Below are 19,159 nucleotides of genomic sequence, written 5' to 3'. Positions count from 1 at the left end.
TTTAATTAAATTTAATTTTATTTTTGAATTTGAGATCCACTTTAAATCTTTTCTGTTACAGTTAACAAAGCTGTTTGTTGTAATTTTTAATTCTCTTATACGTTAATACGGATACAGTGTTATGCAGAGGTGTGCTTATAACAATTTTATAGACAAAAAATTATACTATTTATAGTCGTGTGGTTTGCGGGAGGTTTTCTTCTTACTGGGGGGACATGACAGAAAATAATTGAGAAGCACTGGACTAACCTAACTTAGTGTTGTACAAAAATGTGACGGTCAAGAGTTTTTAATCAACCCATTATAAACATCACAGACAATAATTTATTTTATGTATTTTTTGTTTTTGTTTTAATTAATGTTTGAGACAGTTAAAGCCTTTGACTACCCCAACGTACGTTTTATGTGTAGAAGTGTTCGGTTATAAAACGGTTCTGAAATATTTTGTTCAGTCTTGACGTTCCTACATGAAAAGGTGCAGTTGCGATTGACAGGCGAGACAAAAGCTTACGTGACCGACAGGACGACGAAACATGACAGTCTTGGGAAATCGGATGGGTGGCTGCATGACAAAGACACGCACCGTCGCAGGTACACAACAAAAAGCTCCAGCGGCCCCGACCCAACCCGAGTAAATCTCCTGCGAGGTCAACGTCCCCCCTCAGTCATCAAGTCCCCCTCAGGTCAAACTGGGACAAATGAATTCGTGTGCGGCGATGGCGGCGGCGGCGGGATCGAGATTTAATCCGGTAGCCACTTTTCAACGTGTGCCAGTCTGCCTGGCGGACGAAAGTGAAGGTTATAAACGTACGTTAGTTACAGCTGCACCGACAAGGATGAAAGCTGCATGGAAATTTGGCAAATGGGAAGTAAAAGGCGGAAGTTTACCAGCGCAAATGAAATACGTAACAAGTATTCCATTTGTTTGCTTCTGCTTTCATTTATTTACATCAAATGTGAGCGTTTTTTTTTTTATTATAAATATTGACCATTTAGTCTTTAACTCATTTACTCCCAATAACGTATAAATACGTTTTTTTTAATGTTCTAAGTGTCCCAAAGACGTATTTCTACGTTTTTTTTGTTTTGTTTTTTTATGCTAGAGAATACAGAAGGCTTTGACGCAGCCTCTCAACTGCAAAGAACGGTTGCAGAAATGGTAGTTATTACACAAACGGCCAGCAGGTGGCAGCAGAGCAAAGGAGATCAACCAGGGCCATGGAGAAAAAAAGCTCAATTACTTACAATTTTAAATCGATTTGTGAAAACTGATGAAACTTTGCTCTCTTCTAATGCTAATTGCTGCAAAACGGAAACAGATAGAAACACACTTTTTTTCCCCTGATGAAAGAAGAGACTTTAATCTTTCTTTTGATAGGTTCCATGCTTTTATAGCAATTGAACACAATATTCTGTGGGGCTTGCAAAATCAGTCAAAATCCAGTAAAACAGCCGGGAGCGAACGGGATTGCGCAATGTGAAAATGGCGGCGAGTGAATGAGTTAATATAACTAATGTCCGTGTTTTTGTAAACAAAGCTAATGTAGTCTTTAGTGAACATTTCACAAGTATTTTTTTTATAAATATTGATGGCCTAGCACAGAGGCGTCCAAACGTTTTCCAAAAGGGCCGCAAGCTGAAAAACTTAAGCGAAAGGTAATTCTGAAGTGACGCCAAGCGGAAGGAAAAGATAACCTTTCACCCGGTCCCAGTCATGTCTTTTCAAAACCCGCAGTGATGCGACAACAAGGTTGACAACAAGAAACAGACGATTTCAACAAAAACGGGAGATGGAATGGGTTGGTTTTTTTTTGGGTTTTTTTTAAACATTGGGGCACCTTTAAATGTCTTGAATGCACAGAGAAAAATCACACGTCACTACCCAGTGAGACATGCTTGTATGCAAAGGAGAGACGAGAGAGAGAGACAGAAATCGGGTCAGCAGTCTTGTTCTTGTTCTGAACCGTTATCAACAAAGATTTAGGAAATTGGATGAGTTGTATACTGAATACTTGAACCCATTTTTTTTTTTTTTTTTTTTTTTTTTTGCGGAATACTTGATGCGGGTGGCCCAGACACACTAAGACTCTGTCGTCTCCAACGGCTCTCATATAAATTGAGTTTGAGACAGGGTTATTGTAGTTTTGGAATTTTCATTTTAGTTTTGATTTCATTTTGATTTTTATTTTTTTTTTATTTAGTTTTAATTAGTTTCGGGTGGCTCTGTTAGTTTGTATTACTTTCAGTTATTTAATAAATGCTTAGTTTTTAATTTAGTTTTAGTTAGTTTCAGTATTAGTTTTAGTTTTACAAAAATGTGCATTACTTCTCAACTCAACACAACTTTATTTATAAAGCACTTTAAAACAAGCATTGTTGTATACAAAGTGCTATACATGAAACAGAAATCGGTCTGTGCAGTAGAGAATAAGATAAGAAAAACATTTTAAGTGAGCAATATTTAAAAAAAAAAAAACGCCATGGTAAAAATAAATCCATTTAAAATCACATTTAAAATCATCCCCAATGGCTCATGCATTAAATTAATTAATGATTGATTGATTGATTGATTGATTGATTGATTGATTGAACATATAAACATACAAACAGCAGAGAAACAAAAATTTAAAAAAAGAAAAGTAGAAAAGAGAAGAGAAAAAAACATAAAATCATCACAGTTTATCATGTTCAAAGGGGAGTAGGAAGAAGTTAAAAACTTATCTAGTCCGACCACCCCTTATACATTATATATTTAGCCTTATTACCAATTACAAAAGACTTAAACAAAGGGTATTTTCACTGTAATTATAGTTTTATTTTTGTAAACTTAAAATGTAGTTTCAGTTATTTTTGTTTTGTAAAAAAAAACATTTTCGTTATTATTTTATTTCGTTAACGAAAACGCTTTTTGAATTTTTGTTTTTTTTCGTTAGTTTTCGTTAACTAAAATAACTTTGATTTGAGACTCCTTTTTTAGAGCCAACAAACCTAATGCACTTTATTTTTTTTTATTTTTTTTTTTCCCCTAACGTTGGACAAAATTTACAGTTTGGATTGGAACCCAGAACCTTTTTTGCTGTGAGGCAACAGTGTGAAACACTTCCTCACGTTGCTGCTTCAGTACGTGAAAATCTCTTCTTGGCCTCATCTGCTTCTACTAAACTAAAGCAGGCCAGCATCGGACAATCGTCTAATCTCTCCGCAATCCTCCCACATGGCTAATGTTGCCGGGCTTCATTTTTTATTTTTTTTTATCATTGTGATCCCACTGTTGTGCCAAGAAGACAATGTGACAGTCACAAAAGCGCATTTCAATATTTTAATCTCGCAGCCGGCACGTTGATTGGCTAAATCAAGTGATTATTTGGAACGTAGCGTTTTTTTGGGGGGAGTTTTTTTGTCACCACGAGGAGGAAATGACTATTAAATGCATGTTTGATGCAATAACGTGGAAAGTTCCCGCTCGTTGTTCCCTCCATTTGTCAGCGCGACGGCTCGGCTCGGCTCGGCTCAGCTCGGGATGCCGTTGCAAATGGCTTTTGAACGGGTGCCAGATCCAGTGGCCAAAATGGCTGCGCCGCAAGCAAGCAAAGTGACACTCGCGGCTCCGCTTCTTGACGGAGAGCCCATTTAGCTGCTCAAACATGAGCGACTCGCTAGTTACCGCGCTCGATAATCATGAATAATTCTCATCCCCGAGCCCCGCCGACACCTTCGCTTCCCGAGACGAACGTGTCGTGCAGCCCGAGTTGGGAAGATTCACAATGGAGGTGGACTTTTACACAGCAGTTACGAGTGCAAAGGTGCAGCAACGTGATTTTGTTTGGGATGTTTACATTTGCTTTATTTTCCCTGGTAAAAGTCACAGACGACTAACAGAAGAGTCTTCATATATATATATATATATATATATATATATATATATATATATATATATATATACAGTATATATACAGTATATTTATTTACTGTGTTACAGTGTTCCCTCGTTTTCCGCTGGGGTTCGGTTCCAAAAACTACCCGCAACTAAATGAAATCCGTTAAGTAGTAAGCTTTATGGTTTACATTTATTATAAATGTTTTGAAGGCTGGAATACCCCTCACCACACAGATTATACACTTTTCTCATTGAGGCATTTTCATTTTCTCACATTTCAAAAATGCATGCAAAATTGCACTTAAAAAAAAAAAAAGTCAGCGAAACGGCGAGACCATGACAAGTGAACCGCATTCTAGCGAGGGAACACCGTACATATTTTATGTACAGCACTCACTTTGTTACAGCTGCTGTTAAATTAAATTGCTCTCAAAATAAAGTTGAGTGTGTTATTGTTAACATCAAACACAATTTAGATTCTTTTGACAATAAATGGAAGAATGATTGACTAATCTACTTGTTGGTAAACATCAAAGGCAGTTTAGCGTTCACTCAACATGATGTAAAGTACTTGTTTTTATGAACACCATAGACAATTTAGAGTAATTAACGTAGTAAATGTGTTTTTGTCGCCATTAAAAGACTATTTAGGGTATTTAGCTAATTCTTGGTATTTTTTTGTAAACTTCAAAGGCCATTTTGTGTTTGTCTTGCACCTCAATTTTTCATCAATGATACCAGGTTTGTAAAACAACAAAAACAAACACAATATATATAAATATATTGTTTTTGTTGGTGGGGCCACTCAGAATGTGGTCTGGGGCCACAGTTGCCCATCCCTGATCGAAGACTATTTCGACTCTTTAGCTAGCCTAATGCACGTGTTTTTCAAGTCTTCATCGATTATAAGGTGCATAATTATGTTTTTGTCAAAACCAAAGGGTTTTGGTCTCTCATCCAAAAAAATTTCTACAACGAACCTAATGTATGTTAAAAAAAAAAAAAAAGTAATATAATGACCATTATTAATAATTAATAATGACCCCCATCGCTCCCGGCTTTTTTAATTGGATTTTGACTGATTTTGAAAGGCCCATAGAATTTTGTGTTCTATTGTTATAAAAACATGAAACCTACCAAAAGAAAGATTAAAGTCTCTTCTTTCATCAGGAAAAAAAACGTATTTATATGTTTTCATTTTGCAGCAATTTGCATTAGAATATATCTATGTTTCATCGATATTCACGTTCCTGGTGAAAACACTGTCAAAAACAGCTTGTGGCAACATAGCCCTGGCTGATCTCTTATACTCTGCAGCCACCTGCTGGCCTTTTTTTTTTTTTTTTTGATGGTGTTGTAATAACTGCCATTGCTTTAAGTGACCTCTGCAGGTCAGAAGCTGCATCAAAGCCTTCTGTGTAATACAGCATATATAGCAATAAAACACATTAATGCGTTTTTGGGAGTAAAGGACAAAGTAATAAAGAAAAAACATATTTATACGTTTTTGGGTTTGAATGAGTTCACGTACCGACAATTTAGGTTTTCAATGAAACTAATGTATACGACGTAGTAAATATTAAAGATAGTTTTAATATACTATACGGTATTCTAGCGTTTATTTTGGTGAGAAGTACTGAATTCCCTTTGAGTGTAAAAACTCACATAACAAACGTGAGTGACGTGACGACGGGCACATCCGTCTCTCACTAAACAGTCGCTGGTGCGACGGTTTCACCGATGGACGCGCGTGAGTCATAAAGTGTGCGTCAGCGGGCACAACAAACACACAGCACAGATGGAGGAAGAAAGCAGAGATTGTGGAAGTTGACTCAGAAATCCACTCTGCGAGAAACGTGATTAAAAGTATTCCTCGGGGATATTTCTTTCCTGGTGTATAATAAAACTTGTCAGCAGGATCAGAATTGGTGACATTTAACAGCTGGCAAGCCGTCTCAACAACATTTAACTACGCGCAAGGTCAACAACTCGACCATCCATCATTTTCTTGTGCTTTTCCAAACACGGTTATCTCTCGTTTATGTTTGTTGACGTTTTCGGAAAACATCAGGTGGGCTACAATTTGGTTATTTTGCTGACCTAACTGAATGTAAATGTTTCTGTTTTTTTTTTTTTTTTTACATCACTGACTTGAGTTGATTACAAACTAAAATTCTGACGACCAAATGTACACGAAAGACGAGAGCAACCCAACAGGCATGTTTTTTCATTTTGCATACATACCGAATTACCAATATTTCTTAGCATCATACGTACATGTTCTTGTATCTTGTATCTAAAATTTTGAGTATTCACTGACACGCAATGTGCCGTTTTGTTAACATTGTACGTTCTCGTGAATACGTGTTTTTTTAACATCAAGGTGATCAGACTTCAATTAGCGTGAACAAGACAATATAATTTGAATAATTTAACTCATTTGCTCCCATATAAAACCATTCTATTTTAAATCCTGCCATGTTCCCAAAGACATATTTATACGTTTTTGGTTTTTTTTGTTTATTCAATGTAGAGCATATAGAAGGCTTTGATGCAGCCTCTGAACTGAATGCTTGAAGCAATGGTAGTTACTACAAAAACGGCCAGCAGGTGGCAACAGAGTATAAGTGATCAACCAGGGCCATGTTGCAACATGCTCTTTTCCCCACTGTTTTAAACAGATTTGGGAATAATGATGAAACTTAGCTATATTCTAATACTAATTGTTGCAAAACGGAAGCAGAAATATAATATTATATATATATAATTTTTTTTTTCCCCCTGATGAAAGCAGAGACTCTAATCTTTCTTTTGGTAGGTTCCGTGTTTTTATAGCGATAGAACACAATATTCTGTACAGTGGGCTTGCAAAATTCAGTTATCTGGCTGGGAGTGAATGAGTTAATGCAACCTAATGCATGCAATTTTGTAAGAATCAAAGACATTATAGTCTTGAATGAACCTGACGAACGTTTCAATAAAGAAAATGTCTTCCGTGAACCAAATGTATTTTTTTTAACATCAAGGAGACTAATGATCTTAAGTTAACCTCTTTTGTCTTTGTAAACATTAAAGACAATTTGAGTCCGATTCAGAAAACTTTACTGTGTAATGCTATTTTTTTTTTTACGGATCCTAACACAGTTGTCTCACTCCTTCTGTTCTCCGCAGCCGTTTTTTTTTTCTTCCAAAAAGAACTAATTTCGACACTCTGGCTCTCATTATAAAATGTCCCCTTGTGGCGTTCCAATGCCGCCAATAAAAGGGAGAAGAAGAAGAGATTTGCTGCCCCGGCTGCTTTATTTCCTCGTTCCAATTGTCGGGGAGTCAAAGCAGGATTAAAGAGAGTCTTCCGCAGTTTGACAACATCGTTTATACTCATCGTGTGTTGGACATGTGAGCTTTTTAAATGGACTACAAGCCAGTGGGCATTCTTAACTATGAAAAGAAGAAAGTGCAAGAATAACCAAAACGACATTTAATTTGATCCTTTAACTCATTCACTGCCATGGACGTTTAGATTTGCCAAACGGAATCCAAACGTTTACTGCCACTGTCGAATATTTTCGTCAAGTTAAAAAATTTTTTTTCAATATCTAGGCTAGGAAGACAATACAAATGGATACCAGCAGATGGGGGTGTTGCATCAATTATAATTTGACATATGAGCCTTTTTTGTTTGTTTGTTTGTTTGTTTGTTTGTTTGTTTGTTTGTTTGTTTGTGTGTTTTTGTTTTCAATAGGAAGTGGCTTGATTTCAATAGGAAGTGACCCGGAAGTAACCTAAAATCAACAGCGAGTGACCTATAGCTGACTTAAAATCAACAGGAAGTGACCTGATTTCAACAGGAAGTGACTTGATTTCAACAGGTAGTGACCCAGAAATGACCTGATTTCAACAGGAAGTGACCTGATTTCAACAGGAAGTGACCCAGAACTGACTTAAAATCAACAGGAAGTGACCTGATTTCAACAGGAAGTGACCCAGAACTGACCTGATTTCAAGAGGAAGTGAACCAGAACTGACTTAAAATCAACAGGAAGTGACTTGATTTCAACAGGAAGTGACTTGTTTTCAACAGGAAGTGACCTCATTTCAACAGGAAGTGACCTCATTTCAACAGGAAGTGACTTATAGGAGCTGAATCTCTAAGTTGTACTTTTAGATATTCCCTTTTTCTTAGTTGTTCTTACGTTAGCATTTAACTATCGTGGTCCAATCAGCTAACCTGCACCGTGCAATTAAAATGCAGCTGCTTCCTGATTGCATTCTGTTTACTCTCTCTGCTGCCTCTCATTATTTCTGGCTTTTTTTGCTGGTTGGTTTTCTTTCCAAACATATTTTTTGTGACAGTGTGTGTTGCATTGAGTGTGATGTAGCGACGCTGTTTCTTTGCATAAAAAGGTCACTGTGTTCTCCCCTCTATCCCAACATGCTAGTGGTGCAGCATATTAAGCGCAGAGACATCATCCTTAAGCGGGAGCTCGGCGAGGGAGCCTTCGGGAAAGTCTTCCTGGCCGAGTGTTACAACCTGAGTCCCACCAAGGACAAGATGCTGGTCGCAGTCAAGGTACGTACAGCTTACAGTTTGTGTGCGTGTGATTATGTGGGATTGCGTAATGCCACTTAGCAGAAATGATAAACTAGCATGCCGTGAGCTAGCCTAGCGTTAGCGGACGACTTTGCTTGTCAGAATGGGGCTATTCACCCGTCACGTGTGTGACGTTCTCACAACAATTCTGCTGTCCTTCCGGGTTTCGAGCTTTGGCAGCAATTGAGACCTCAAATTTTAGGATATTGATTGTGTCTTAGGTTAGCTCTATACTGAGACAAATGTGCTGTGTCACGTGTGTGACTCATAAACATGCCGCTATTAAACTGCGTATATATGCTGACTTAGCTAACCTAAGACACAATAAATATCCTAAAATTTACACTGTAAGGCCTCAAGAAATGTCACACACGTGACAGTAGAATGGCCCAGTGGTAAATGTGGTGAATTCCAAGAAAAAAAAATAGCAATTATTGTGACCAAAAAGTCACCATGTGACACAAATAGTGCAAAATGTAGCGCCTTACCTCTAATAAATTCCTGGTTCTCTTTGTGAGTAAACAAATGCCAAAAGCCACCATGTGCCAAAACTAAATATGGTGGCCACATAGCCTTAAAGAGGAAGTCAACCCTCCAAAAATCTGTTGACAATAATATGTTCTATGCAGCCACACTAGTCTAAATATGGTGTGTTTAATATTGTGTTAGTGGAATAGCAAAACCCAGCTGTTTTTATCCATCTCAGGGGGCGGCCATTTTGCCACTTGCTGTCGACTGAAGATGACGTCAATGTTGATGACATCAATGTTGCTCGTTTCTCAGGTAATCAATCACAGCGCAGCTTCAGGAAACAGGTGAGCTCTGATTGGTTGTTGGTTGAGCCCTGAGCAACTGTGATGTCATCTTCAGTCGACATAAAGTGGCAAAATGGCCACCCCCCTAAGATTTTGATGCATAACTCATATTCCAAAAATGTAATATTAGTCAGAAGGTCATGTTTCGACTAGTGAGGTCACATATAACATATTTTTGTCAAGAAATGTTTAAAGGGATACTTGACTCATTGAACAATTTTCGGCAGTAAAAAGTTAATATTTTGTCTGTAATTAGTGTGGTAGCTTCATTATTTTTCATGTAGAAATAATACCTTTAAAAAGTATTTTTTCTACTTGCTGTCACCTGATGATGACATCACCTGTGCTGAGGAAGTAGGTAATGGCCAATCATGGCTCACCTGTTTTCTGGGTTTGGTCAGTAAACTGAGCCGTGATCGGTCGTTAACGACTTCCTCAGCACAGGTGATGTCATCATCAGTCGACAGCAAATAGAAAAATTACTTTTTAAAGGTATTAATTGTATATAAAAAATAATGAAGCTACCACATTAATAAGAGACAAAATATTAACTTTTTACTGCGGAAAATGGCTCAATGAGTCAAGTATCGCTTTAAGGTTGACTTCCACTTTAAGAACAATAATAATGAGGAAGTAGATTATCTACCAGTCATCAGATTTTGACGTTCTGGCACGTCACTGTTGGTCTTCCGCATCATTTCTCTCTACTGCCCCTCCTGACAACGACGACACACTGACACTGAGTGATCACTCATTTGAGAAGCTTTTAGAGCCGTTTGTCCTGGCCGGCTACCGTCTCTCAACGACTTCACGCTACTCGTCGCTAAATTGTCCTTGGCAGCTCCCGGCGGCCGAACGTGAATCAGGGTGACACCGCATTAAAGCGTGCCGACTCAGCAAACCCGATTAAAGACGGCAAAAAAACACCTTGACCTTGACGTCCTCCGAAGATGAAGAGCGGCCCGCTGTTGTCTGTAATATGTGCTTTGTGCATGCAAGGTTATTTTGGGGAGCGTTTGTTAAGGTCAACAATGGGAAGGAAAAAAAAAAAAAAAAAAAAAATCACAGTGGCGCTTTTGCTTCAATTTATTGTGGCACTTGAGCACTTGGCGGTATTGTTTTGGAGAGGTGCCCAGTCTAGACGCATTTCCTTAAGAGTGCACTTTGATTTGGTAATAGAATTTTATTGCCGTTTTACCTACTCGCCCTGTACATTTCCCCACCGTCTTCACGAGGTATTTTCATCCCAAGGTCTTTTTGACTTGCTTGAGCCGGGGCGCAATAAGCCGTGTTTCTTTTTTTTTTTTTTTTTTTTTTCCCCCTCTCTTTTCTATATTGCAAGTATAGTGGGCTTTAACAGGTGGACCTCCAAGCTCAATCGTTTCTATTATTTCCGGTGCACCTGCACCTCTCAAAAAGCAAAGCACTGCTGAGATAAAAATAAATAAATAAATAAATAAATAAAATGGGTTTCACAGTTACACCGAGTGATACGACGGCGAAATAATGAGAGACGCATTCATTTTTATTCAGGGCCTTACGAGTGGAAAAACAGAATTTTTTTTTTTGCAGAGGCTAAGCCACAATCAGGGGAATTTTATGCTGGCTGATTTATTGATTTTTTTTTTGTGTGTGTGTTTGTTTTATTTATTTTTTGTTCTCCTTTCCTCTCTGTTTGTGAGCAGGCTTGTTCAAACACGGGAAAAAAATATCTTGTAAGTTATTAATGATAACCTTCACCTTGCACAGTGTAAATAAAAAGGAGTAAAAAAAAAAAAAAAAGAAGAAAAAAAAAAGACTATACCGTCAAAACATAATGCGATGGTTTTCTTTTCTCCATTAATGATAGCTGACAAATTGGACAATAGAAATAAAAAGGACGACTAGAAATAATCCCCAGTCAAAAAGAGTTCATGCTTGGTCACGCACAGGCGCCTGCGTAGACATAATGGACATGGCAAACGCAATGACTAGCTAGCATGAGTGGCTTGTCCGCAAGCGTGCGTCCTTCAAGAAAGACAAATCATGTCTGCTTTACTGGATTTTGACAGATTTTGCAAGGCCCACAGAATATTGTGTTCTATTGCTATAAAAACATGGAACTTACCAAAAGATTAGTCTCTTCTTTCGTCAGGAAAAAAAAAAGTATGTTTGTATCTGTTTCCGTTTTGCACCAATTAGCATTAGAATATAGCTAAGTTTCGATATTCACATTCCTGGTGAACACACTGACAAAAAGAGCTTGTTGCAACATGGCCCTGGCTGATCTCTTATACTCTGCTGCCACCTGTTGGTCGTTTCTGTAATAACTACCATTGTTTTAAGCCACCTCTTCAAGTCAGAAGCGGCATCAAAGCCTTCTGTATGCTTTTTGTATAAAAAAAAACAAAAAACTTTAAAAATGTATAAATATGTTTTTGAGAGTGCAGGACAATGTATTAAAAAACGTATTTACACGTTTTTGGGTTTTAATGAGGTAAGTAGAGGAAAACAGCTAGAAACTGCACACGTAGAATTGTATTTTTACTAATAAATTCATTCCCACAATTAAAAACTTGGTTCACATTGCACATATGGTTGACTTAATAAATGCAGGGGTGGCCAAGCTCGGTCCTCGAGAGCCCCTATCCAGCCTGTTTTTCCACGTCTCCCTCCTTCAGCGCAACCGAGTCTATTGATCAGCTCATCAGCAAGCTTTGCAGAAGCCTGAAAACGATCCTGATCATGAATCAGGTGTGTGAGAGGAGAGAAACATGGAAAACAGGATGGATAGGGGCTCTCGAGGACCCAACTTTTTTATTTGCCCTTACTCCAAAGCAAACATACAAGCTGACAAAGTGTAAAAATGATGAGATTTTCCAATCTTGAAAATTTAGGGGCAGAAGTTGAATGAAATGAGTTGGTGCAAAAATCTGAAAAATAATTACGTGTATAAGAAAAATATAAAAGTAAATTAATCATTATTTTTTTGGGGTAACATGTCTGTACAAAATGCCCACTTAAACTGCATTATACAAATAAAAGTAATAAAACAGAATAAACCAAATTCAGTCCTGCTCGGTCTTCTTCCATCGTTCTTTGGCTTGTTTTTTTTTGCAGCTCATAATGCTTTTTTTTTCAGCGCTCATGTCCCTGCCAAACTTCACGACGGCAAGCTGCTAATTACTTCCCTAAAAAAAAAAAAAACATCACAAAAGTGGCGGTGTCTTATCTTGTTTCTTACCTGTCGGCAGAAAGACTTGCAAGGTGAACGCCAGGCGAATGTTTTCCCACAAGACTGACTGCTTTTCCTTATCCTGCCTTTCTCCCCTCAATTTTATTTTTTTTAACCCGCTTTTCTGTACTCTCTCCAGACGTTGAAGGATCCCAACCTGTCGGCGAGGAAGGACTTCCAGAGGGAGGCGGAGCTTCTGACCAACCTGCAGCACGACCACATCGTCAAGTTCTACGGCGTGTGCGTGGACGGCGACCCCCTCATCATGGTCTTTGAGTACATGAAGCACGGGGACCTCAACAAGTTCCTCAGGTCGGTCCGCTTCCTTCAATGCTCTGCCGCCACCTTGCACAATAGAAATCAACTGAGTCACTAGAAATAATCTGCCGAGTCATGCATTGTCACATACTGTGGTCTCGCTCTTGCCAGTTACGTCGAGAAATAATGTAAAGTTCAAACACAGACACAACTGGTGCAATTTCGTACATTTAACTTAACTTTATAAAGCAGGATAAAACAAGCATTGCTGTACACAAAGTGCTGGACATGAAACAGAAATCGATCATGCAGTAAAGAGTAGGATAAGTAAAATAAGAGCAAAAGAAAACATTGTAAGTATACAAGTGAATAAAAAATACAGCAATAAAGTAATAACAAGAAGTAGGTAGGTGAATGAATGAATAAAAGTTTTCGATTACTGCCACGCTGCACAATAGAAATAAACAGAAATCCTCCAAATGATCCACTGTCAAAACAAAAAAATCCACAGCATAATTGTGAAATGCCCTCTAAATTAATGCAATCGCTGCGCTTGTTTTTTAGAACATGACATTAACCACATTGCACAATAGAAATAAACACAAAGTCCACAGTCAACTCAAAACGTTTCACAGCATGCTACTGTGGACAGCGTGGACAGCAATGTACATTATGTGTCCAGTAATTAATGTAATTTCTGATAACTCTTACTTTGCCCAATAGAAATAAACATAAAAACAGAAATAATCTATAGCGTAAAACTTATTTTGTCTGTACACTTAGTCACATGTGCATGCGATGTTCGTGCCTCATAGCTATTGTGATCACTGCACTCGCTTGCTATAAATGACAACAGCCATGCTGCACATTAGAAATAAAAATAACTATTTAAAAATAATAGGATCAATACAGCGTGGGTTGGTGCATGATTATGGCATCACACCTCTCGCCTCGCTGCTAATTTACACAGTAAAATTAGAAATAAATAATCAACGATCAAAAAAACTTGCCACCTTGCACAATAGAAATAAGGAAAACTAGAAAAAAAAAAAAAAAACACCGTCATAAAAGTCCATGGTACGATTGACCGCAAGTTTGCTCAGAGGTAAGGGTCAAGACTGCTACAGTTAGCTTGTCGCGCTAGCCGGAAAACGTCCATTCCTCGCCCCGCATTGCCATATGTTGCAGTGACCAATCCGCTTGACCCTTCAATGACCTTTGGCTGGTTACATCATCGGTATGATCTGGCATGAGCTGTGATGACGACAAGCTTCATGAAAAGGTCCGCAATGAGTCTGAGTGCACTGGACCGCATGTTGCCATCGATTCCCTGTCCCGCATCGTGCGCGTTCATTCGGTGTGGCAATCGGCCGCATCTTGCACCGAGCGGGAAAGAGTGTCATCATTCACTGCGTCCCCCCCAGCAGAAAATCTGCACAAATTCACGCGCCGGCACCTAACGTGTTTCCTTTTGTCGACTATTGATCCGACTTCAAATGCCAGCGAGACCGCAAACACGCGCGCACGCGAGGATTTGCTCGAGTGACTGCAAGACCAAAAAAATCTCCACCGTACGCGCGCCGCGTTGCTTTTGTCAAGAGTTCAGAGTGCGGCGTTGTCTCAAATAAAGCAGTCAAAGCTCAAAATGGCTCCATCGAAGCTGGTGTTGCGTTCGGTTTTTCAGGAGAATTCAAGGCGGGTTTATCAAAATTAAAGCCGATGAACCTCCAAATGACAAGTGATAACAGCAGGCAGTTTATCATCAGGGCCCTGCAAACTATAATCGAGCAGGTTCGATTAATAAACCAGTGCTTCTCAATTATTTTCTGTCATTACCCCCCTAGTAAGAAGAAAACATCTCGCGTACCTTTAAAAACACATTTCACAACTTGCTGTCGACTGAAAATGACATCACAAGGGCTCAGGTAACCAATCACAGCTCAGCTTGTGAATGTCACGTGACCAAACCTAGAAAACAGGTGAGCTGTGATAGGTTACCTGAGCCCTTGTGATGTCATTTTCAGTCGACGGCAAGTTGCAAAATGTCTTTTTAAAGGTGCTAATTGTACGTGAAAAATAATGAAAGTATCAAATTAATTATAGACAAAATAATTACTTGCTATAATGGGCTAAACAAGTGAAGTATCCCTTTAATTGTGGAAGTGAGTATTTTGTCCAACCGTTATCGCCCCCTGTGGGCAATTAAAAGTAATGCAGGTTTAACGACGTATAATGCTGATGGATGAGCGGAAAACCGGATCCATGTTTTTTTTTAGCATTAGTCGAATTGTCAGTCAGCAGCTACAATTGAAACGAGGGCAAAACACTTTTAATAAGAGAAGGCGGTTGTCTAAAAACACGTTGTTGTTGTTTTTTTTATTTAATTAAATGGCGTGAAAAATCACTCGTGGCGCGTGACACACGTGGCAAGACGGCGACGCCTCTGCTCGTCTCCTCGCATTAGAGATTCGTTATTAGCCTCGCTCTCCGAGCACAAAACCTTTAATTGGCCTCAATGTGACAGATGGAAACAGAATGACAGCCCGCGTGTGCGCGCGCGCGCTTGTTTGCGTGGCCCCGCATGTGCGCTGCCTTCTCTCGTCGTGTCATCACAGCGACGAGAAGGTGATGAGGACAGCGGGATCTTCACGCCGGGACGTTGGACGGCGGCAGTCGTCGCCGTCGTCACCCATAAATGTCAAAAATATAAATAAATAGAAATGGAAATGAGCTCTTAATCTGCGCTCGAGAGTCGTCGTGGTGCCTCAAAACAACTCACGGGGCGACGGGCATGATTAGAAAACACCTCTCAACCTCAAAATGATCAGAATTCAAGCGGATGAAACTCAAAATAGCACCAGCGAAAAAATAATTGTCCAAAGCAGTTTTTCATCACAATTAAAATCAATTATTTGTTTGAATTCGAGTTGGTGTCGCTACCGTCGAAGAGTGCAGGTTGTGAGAATTTAAGATCATCATTCAACTAAAAGCTGCCTCGAACATTAAAATGACTCGTGACGATTTCCGAATTCAATCTGAAGAAACCTCAAAAGGATGCAGGAGAAAAGCGCTGATAATGGTGTGCACAGTTTATAATCAAAATGGAAGCCAGGTTATTCATCATCATTAACAACAAGTTCATTAGCGGAATTAAAGCTGATGAACCTCAAAATGGCTCCGTCAAAAGAGTTGAGAACAGCACAAATGTGCAGTTTGTCAACAGTATTAAAGCCCAGTTTATCGTCGGAATGTTGAGCCTTCACGGAACTGAAAGGAAAGCGCTTCTAAGATTGCAGTTTTATAATCAGAATTAAAACAGGGTTCATCATTGGAAACTTGTGAACCTCAGAGCTCATCATTGGACCTAAATACCTCAACATCTTTCATCAGAATTAAAGCTGAGCGCTTCTCAATTCCTCTGATATAAACATTTCTCTCGCCGTTGACGTGCATTCTCATGCTAACATTAGCTTACCCTCTTTCTGTGTCTTAGCTCATAACAATTCTACTCAACAGTCTGCACTCTACTGTACCACAAATAAAATTACAATGGTGAGAAATGGTTCATGACATCAATAAACACAGATGCTAGCCATTAGCTTACCCTGTTGTTGCGCCTTAGCTCTGGTCCGAGGCTGCCGTGTTTAGAGTTTTCAATTCCAGCAACACTTATTTTTCTCGCTGGTATTAAATTGCTGCATCATTCTAACATTTGGGGATACACGGTGAAAAACAAATTCACACTATGTTAGCCTAACCGGTTGCTGTTCCATTAGCTGGGTAGATAGCGAGTTGGTGGCTAGCTAAAAGCTAAGATAGCATTATACATCTTTATCTCTGTGCTTCTTTTTTTTTTTTTTTTTTTTTGTCAAACAGTCAATTTTAACTTAACTTTAACAGTTATAACCTAACTTAATCCAACACCTATTACGTTCCAATAATAATGTTATTGCAACTGCTAACTGCTAGCTGACTAACTTACTAGCTTAGCTCATAGCATGGAGCCATAGTAGCCACTGTAATTATGTGTTGTTTTTCATCCAAAATATAAGACAATTTTATGTGAAATAGTTTTCGGTTCAGTATAATCTGCTAACAAAAACATTGACAGCTTTTATTGACTAATACTAAAAGAAAAAAAAGACTAAAATGTTAGATTTAATAGTCGACTAAAGATAGACGAAATAAAAATGGGATGAGGTTGACTAACTGTGATTAACTTATTTGCTCCCAAAAACGTATAAAAACGTTCTATTTTAAATATTGCTTGGTCCAAAAAAAAACGTATATATACGTATTTATGTTTTTTTTTGTTTTGTTTTGTTTTGTAAATGCTAGCGCATACAGAAGGCTTTGATGCAGGCTCTGACCTGAAGAGAATGCTTAAAGCAATGTAGTTATTACAAATAACGGCCAGCAGGTGACATAGAGTTTAAGAGATCAACCAGGGCCATGTTGCAAAAAAGCTCTTTTCCCCAGTGTTCTCAACAGATATGTAAATAATGATGAAACTCACATTCGCAATATTCTGCGGGCCTTGCAAAATCAGTCAAAATCTAGGAAAACAGAAGAGGGTTGCTTCAGTGAAAATGGCTGGCGGTGAATGAGTTAAAAACTAACAAGCGTGACTGAAATTTGACTGCAACTGAGACTCCATTTCAAAATGGCAGACAAAATGTAACACTCTACACTAAGTGAGTAACGGCGTCCTCAATGCAGAGCCCACGGCCCGGACGCCATGATCCTGGTGGACGGCCAGCCGCTGCAGTCTAACGGCGAGCTGGGCCTCTCCCAGATGCTGCACATCGCCTCCCAAATCGCGTCGGGGATGGTGTACCTGGCCTCGCAGCACTTCGTCCACCGGGACCTGGCCACCCGCAACTGCCTGGTGGGCAACGGCCTCCTTGTCAAGATCGGCGACTTCGGCATGTCGAGGGACATCTACAGCAGCGACTACTATAGGGTAAGTCGGACGGATTCTTCCGTTTTTGTTTTTTTTATGCAGCTCCTGGGAGTTTGGTGAGGCAAGCAACCTTTACCTGGATTTTGTTGCAGAATTGCTGAAATGTTTTCTTGAAGAAAGAGTTTGTCTTTATTTCAAAAGTAAAAAAAAAAAAAAAAAAAAAAAAGCGAATAAAAGGTCAGCTACTGCTGGACCACAAAAGCCCGACACCGCATGAAATATAATAATAGATACCGTCTCAATTGAGTGTGGCATATTAAGGTTATGGGTGACATGATAGCAAAATATGTCACATGCTAAAATTACTTTGGCCACTAGGCTTTCAGTCTATATACGATTTTTTTGTATATATTTGTTCTATTTTTTTAACTGCCCTTATTAGGTTCTCAAATAATTTCTCTCCACGTTTAAAATAATTATGAAAATTGGGGATTTTTTTTCTGACAATTAACTCGTTTGCTCCCAAAAACGTATAAATACGTTCTATTTTAAGAATTGCCATTATGTTGTTGTTTTTTATGCTAGACCATACAAAAGGCTTTGATGCAACCTCTGAACTGCAAAGAATGGAAGTTATTACAAAAACGGCCAGCAGATGGCAGCAGAGTATAAGAGATCAACCAGGGCCATGTTGCAACAAGCTCTTTTTCCCCAGTGTTTTCAACTGTTTTGTGAATAATGAGTAAACTTAAACTATATTCTAATGCTAATTGCTTCAAAACTGAAAGATACAAATACACTTTTTTTTTTTCCTGATGAAAGAAAAGACTCAAATCTTAATTTTGGTAGCTTCCATGTTTTTATAGCAATAGAACACAATATTCTGTGGGCCTTGCAGAATCAGCCAAAAATCTAGGAAAACAGCCTGGAGCGAAGTAGAGTTGCTTCAAAATGGCTGATTTGATTCGGTGCACCAACCACTCATGGGGGGGGGGAACTCGGTATACTGTAACAGCATCACGTTTGTCTTCCTCCCACCGCATCGTCCCAAAAGAAACCGAACCTCGTGTCAACACCAGCGCAGTGTCCAGAATAGCCAAGAACGCCGAACCACTTTCCACATGCCCGGCATGAAAGTGCAGCCCTGGTAACCAAGGTGTCTGTTTGGCATCTTCAATGTCGACTGAGCAAATATTTCCACGTCCGGTCTCCCCCCTCCGGTCTGCGGGGACGTGCCTTGCGCAAGAATTGAGTGTCATTGCGATTCCGAGCATGTCGTCCAACGCGCGTTTAGCATTCCTCTGGTAGCCTCTCGGGCTTGTTTGTGCTCATTACGACGACCTAGGGGGGCTTTATTACTGATTTGACCTAGTTTAATTCATTCCTAATAACAGAAAGAGGTATGCATTTCCCCCGGCAGAGTGGCTTATGTTAACACAGCACACTGGAAAATTACATATCGGAACACATTAAAAATGTGCCGAAATCCTGTTGGAATGCG

The 19,159-nt window shown here is 39.1% G+C and overlaps 1 protein-coding gene across 5 annotated transcripts in view; it reads left to right on the top strand.

The window, feature by feature from the left end:
- The window catches only part of ntrk3b (neurotrophic tyrosine kinase, receptor, type 3b), a 284,546-nt gene that overhangs the window by 240,883 nt on the left and 24,504 nt on the right, over window positions 1–19,159 (top strand). For all 5 annotated transcript variants that reach the window (XM_077520229.1, XM_077520224.1, XM_077520227.1 and 2 more), the window contains 3 exons: window positions 8,317–8,447; window positions 12,637–12,809; window positions 17,475–17,718. In XM_077520229.1, coding sequence (XP_077376355.1) covers window positions 8,317–8,447; window positions 12,637–12,809; window positions 17,475–17,718 — 548 coding nt within the window. The remainder of the gene's footprint in view (window positions 1–8,316; window positions 8,448–12,636; window positions 12,810–17,474; window positions 17,719–19,159) is intronic.

This window comes from Festucalex cinctus, chromosome 4, assembly GCF_051991245.1.
Source record: "Festucalex cinctus isolate MCC-2025b chromosome 4, RoL_Fcin_1.0, whole genome shotgun sequence".
NCBI classification, from domain to species: Eukaryota; Metazoa; Chordata; class Actinopteri; order Syngnathiformes; family Syngnathidae; genus Festucalex; species Festucalex cinctus.
Note: the sequence above shows the minus strand (reverse complement) of the source record. Positions and strands in the feature narration are given on the sequence as shown.